The sequence below is a fragment of the Vigna unguiculata genome, chromosome 7, assembly GCF_004118075.2.
Source record: "Vigna unguiculata cultivar IT97K-499-35 chromosome 7, ASM411807v1, whole genome shotgun sequence".
Lineage (NCBI taxonomy): Eukaryota > Viridiplantae > Streptophyta > Magnoliopsida > Fabales > Fabaceae > Vigna > Vigna unguiculata.
This window is the reverse complement of record NC_040285.1, coordinates 21,596,273-21,601,458: the sequence shown is the minus strand read 5'-3', so window position 1 is coordinate 21,601,458 and position 5,186 is coordinate 21,596,273. Positions and strand designations below refer to the sequence as shown.

At 29.9% G+C, this 5,186-nt stretch overlaps 1 protein-coding gene across 1 annotated transcript; it reads left to right on the top strand.

Moving 5' to 3' along the window:
• Positions 1 to 295: 295 nt before the first annotated feature.
• On the top strand, positions 296 to 923 carry LOC114190780 (glutaredoxin-C11). Its single transcript, XM_028079814.1, has one exon. It carries the CDS (start codon positions 389 to 391, stop codon positions 695 to 697), a length of 309 nt encoding a protein of 102 aa, XP_027935615.1. The 5' UTR covers positions 296 to 388; the 3' UTR covers positions 698 to 923.
• The last annotated feature ends 4,263 nt before the right edge of the window (positions 924 to 5,186 follow it).

Sequence of the window (5,186 nt, the reverse complement as noted above, 5' to 3'; positions counted from 1 at the left end):
GATGCTGTGAACCAGGGCCGAAAGAGTTTTTTGAGTCTAATAAATTATACACATTGTTCTTATTCCTGCACTGATTGCTCGTACGGGATTTGAATTATCACTTGCATGCACAGTGTGATGCTAAATGCAACTTGCTCCATGTCAGAGTCCCCATCGATCAAATGATCAGGGAGCATTTCTCTTATCCAAACAAATATCCGAAGGAACTTTCTTCCTTTTCCTTTCCGCTAATAATAATCGCTTTATTTCTAATGCACTACTCCACTATCATAACCACCCACTATAAATAACACACCATGTAATCACAAAGTCCACCAGGGCTAGCAAGAACAACTTCTTCTTTTTCAATTACCCTTCTGTCATATATTTTTCTTTCACGGTGGAAGCAATGGATAGAGTAAGAGAGTTGGCATCAAAGAAAGCAGCAGTTATATTCACCAAGAGTTCATGTTACATGTGCCACAGCATCACGCAACTGTTCTATGAGCTTGGAGCAAGCCCTGCGGTGCATGAGCTTGACAAGGATGCGTATGGGAGGGAAATGGAGTGGGCTTTGAGGAGCATGGGGTGCAACCCTTCAGTGCCAGCAGTGTTCATTGGTGGCAAATTTGTAGGCTCATCAAAGGATGTCATATCCCTCCATGTTGATGGTTCCCTCAAACAAATGCTTATGGCTGCCAAGGCCATATGGTTTTAGTCTCAATTCCCCAATAAAACTCAGAAGCTCCGTAAGACATATGAAGGAGCTCTTACACAATGTTTTAAGTCAGGGACACCCCTTCTTTTTCCTGAGTGTCCTCTTTTAGCTAGTACCAAAGAGGAAGAAAGTCTGTAAAAAAAAAACATATAGTCTTGCTTTTTAGTGTTTTATAAAAGGTTGGCTATGGCCACCATGTTATCATACTTCATCCTGTGGGACAAAATTAACTGCTCCTACTTTAGTTAATGCAGCTTTCAACTTTCTGCGCTTTATCTTTATTACCACAAATCCTACAGGAAACAAATGTTTCCATCGATCAAACCATGAAGTTTCTGTCAGAATCTAATTCACCAAGGTTTCAAGGTTCATTGCCAAAATAACACTTTAGATTAATTAGGTGGCAGTTCAGCTTTTGTTGCATACCGTTAAGCCTTCATGTTTCAACGTATTGTATATTTGTTCATATATAATCTAATTTTCTTTGTCACTACTTTGTACGTATAATTATTAGATATGGAGTTTTAAATTAAAGCCAGTTTCCCGCTTTACACATTTTAATTTTAAAGTTGTTATTTTAATTATTTAAGTTTTGGTATTGAATAATTAAAATACTTTTTTACTTTTTAATTGAAACGTTTTGGTGGAGGGGAGAAGCTGAAGGAGAGGTAAGGGGACAAGAGAGGGGAGGCGACACTGACATTGTTGGGGGATTTGTAGCAATCAGAACAGTGTTGATGGTGATACTAATATCATGATAGTAAAAATAAATATGTGATGATGATATTTGTGAAGACAATATATATAACGATAATAATAAGGTTGTACAAAAAAAAAGTCTTTTTTTTTTAAATAATAGGCTTAAATATCTTTTTGTCCTCATTTTCGTAGTGTTTGTTGCGGATAGTCATCATTTTGACAGAATGTTTAAAATGGTCCTCATTTTGACCGAATGTTTAAAATAGTCATCATTTCCGCAATTCGTGTTTTATTTGATCCTTTTCTGTAACGCTGTTTAAATCATTAACGAAGTATTGTACAGGTGGCACAGTTTGTGTTAGGGTGTATTACGTATACTATAGAGGTGGCTAATTAACGTTAATTTTTTCAATTTAGGAGAAATTTGGAAATTTCTTCATCTTCGTCTTTCTTGAGCTCGGAATGAAGTGGAGAGTCAAGCATTGTACTGCATTTTGACTTTCCTTAAACTTCGTTCAATTTCACTTTTGCCAAACATTGATCTAGTGCATTTTGATGAGGATAAATTAATGTTATAAATTTAACTTCTTTCAGACTTAGATTAATTTAATTTTTCTCAAGCTTAGATCAATATCTTTTACTTCAATGCTCAGATTAAGATGTCATTTCGAACATGTTGGAACTAATATCAACATAATCAAACTAATTCATTTCTTCATTTAACAATAGTACAAAACAGATTGGACTTTAAAATCATTAATTTGCCTCATTTGTGTCATGATGATGACATCTTTTCATCAATACCACCATTTGAAAAAGTTGCTGCCCACATTATTGGAATCACCACTCTGTAAATCAATAAACCAAAAATTAAAACCAATTTATTATTAACACAAAAATAAAAACAAACAGTACCCAAAATTTTCTACCAATATTCTTTGGATTTTTTGCCATCCTCAATGCTGCCATCTCTCCGCAATTATAAATCGGGTCATTTCTCGTTGAACCACCAACAGTGCACGAAGTGATACAACACGGTTGCCTCCAACGATTACAACCAGAGGTAAAGTAAGAAGATTGAGACCGTAACATACGTATATAATGGGATTGCAGGAAGAAGAAAATTGCAGCAACACCAATTGGGAATGGAGGAACAAGATTGCCAAAACTCATCAGTTACCCAAACATTCCTTACCAAAACCCTAGCTCACTTATTTAACCCCAAATATCTAATTATCACACCGGTACTAACACATCCTAATACAAACCGTGCCACTTGTATAATGCTCCGTTAATAATTTAAACGACGTTACAGAAAAGGACCAAATAAAACACGAATTGCGAAAATGAAGACCATTTTAAACATTCATTAAAAATGATGACTATTTAAAACATTCTGTCAAAATGAGGACCATTCACAACCAAACACTACGAAAACGATATGACCAAAAAGGTATTTAAGCCTAAATAATATTAAATTGGTAACTTTTATTATAGATACAACGTGTGTTAATTAATAGTATGTTACAACGTATACCGTACAACGTATAACGTTAATATATAGCATCACTTTGTAACCTTAAAAGTATTCGTACATTTTCTCCTACTACTCCCAATGCCTCTGAATTTATAATAATACGAAGGACATAAAGATGAAAACCACATCTTGTATTAGCCAAAAGAAGCATCCAACCCAGAATATAGTATTTTGTAACAAAATTTATAAGACATTTATGAGTTGTACAATTGTCTTGTGACGGAGGTCAAGTAGACCAAGTCACAATCTAAGTAAAATTTTTGATAGGATAATTGTTGAGCGAGAAATTGTTATATGTGACATCAATTATTTCATGGTAGAGGTCAAGTAGACCGGGTCACAATCAAATGTGTTTTGACCGTTACACTCTTAAGTAGAATGAGTTGCATCCTAACTATTGATTATAATTTTTGGTCTAGTTGTAAGCGCTTGATTGTTACATGTTGTACAATTGTCTCCTTGAGAAATTGTTGCTCTTGTATAATTAGCCAACAACTCATAAAGATACATACATCTGAATTCATGTCTGGTAGAACTGAAATGAATGATGCATTTGGAACCTGGATTCTGAGATTGGAAGTGAACAAAATACTTGAAACCTAAATTCAAAAATTAGGGTAAAAGAGGCCCATATAAGGCTAGAACACGATACAATGCATCAAATGTACTTAATATTAAGTTCACTTTACGTCTATACTAAAAATATACTGTTAACATTGTTTCAAGATAAAGTAACTAAAATGAAGAATCAAACTGATAAACTGTTATTTTTAATGATTTAAACTGATAATAATTCCAACTTAATAATTGAACTGGAAATAATAAGTAATAGTGATGATTATAAAATATAAAAGGTGCGGAAATAATTATTACACCCTAATAATTATTTATTACTTTGATCGTGCTAGTAACAATAATAGTTATGGCATTGTATGACTTTAAAAGATAAGAAAGAATTGAACTTGTTTCTTTTTAAAGCTAATATTATTTATTTGTTGTAAAATTTAAGGTAAAAGTTTTTCTTAATATTGATTAAAAGAGTTGTTATAGTATAAAATAATTAAATGATTACAGTTTAGAGATTTTCTTAAAAATAAAATTTTATTCATGTTTTCTATCATCGGAATAATCATTTTTTAATATAAACTGAAAAATACAATTAAATGAAAGTTAGTTTTAATATAGTGTTGTATTTGTTTTTATTTTTACGGTTCACATTTTTTCAAAAGACATTTTGTTTTTTATTTTTTATCGATAATTATTTATTGTTAACAAGGAGTTAAACTCACAACTTCTTTCATTCTTTCTTTTAAGTTCTTTCAAATTTATCTTATTTCTCTATATTGTTAACAAGAGGGATTGAACCCAGACTTTCTCCTCCTTTCCTTTTTTTTAACCAATTTTTTTTAAAAATACTTTTCTTTTTTTATTTATTCTATGGATATTTCTTATCGAAAGTTAACGTATAACATTCTTAAAAAAAATCTAATTATTTACCAACTATGTTCTATTTTATTGTTTCACAACAATACATATCTACTTGCACGAGACTTGCTTTTATATATATATATATATATATATATATATATATATATATATATATATATATATATATATATATATATATATATATATATATATATATATATATATATATATAAATATATAATATGTTAACAATAGGTTTAAACTGAACTATAACGTCAGTTTAGATATATTTTTATTATTGAGAAATATAGATAAAATTTTATTTTATTTTTAACAATCTTAATTATTAGTTTCATTTTACAAGTCATAGATTTTAAATATTACTTCACAATATTGTGACATACATGATATTAATTACAATGGTCATTTTCGGCATTTATATAAGTCTAAATGCACGTCCTTTATTAAAATATAATAAAATTTTGATTTATGAAAACCAAAAATTGACGAAAACAAACTCAAAGGACTAACGATCAATTTAACTAAATTAACTAACATAAAAAAAAAATGTTACCCATAAATTGCATAGATATATATATAATAAAAAATATTAACATAGCTTTAAATAATAGTGTTTATTAAAATGTAATGTTAAGTTGGTTACTCTGATTTAACACAGTGTAAGTTAATTTTTTAAGAAATTAAAAAATATAATTAATTTTAAATTATTTAAAATACATACATGGATTAAGTTAATGTTTGTAACAAGAATAAAGTTGGTTTAGCTAAGTCGACGCTAACTTTTTAATAAAATAAAGAATTTTA

Excerpts from the sequence above, each read along its gene's own strand:
- LOC114190780 (XM_028079814.1), top strand. The coding sequence starts at position 389 with ATGGATAGAGTAAGAGAGTTGGCATCAAAGAAAGCAGCAGTTATATTC.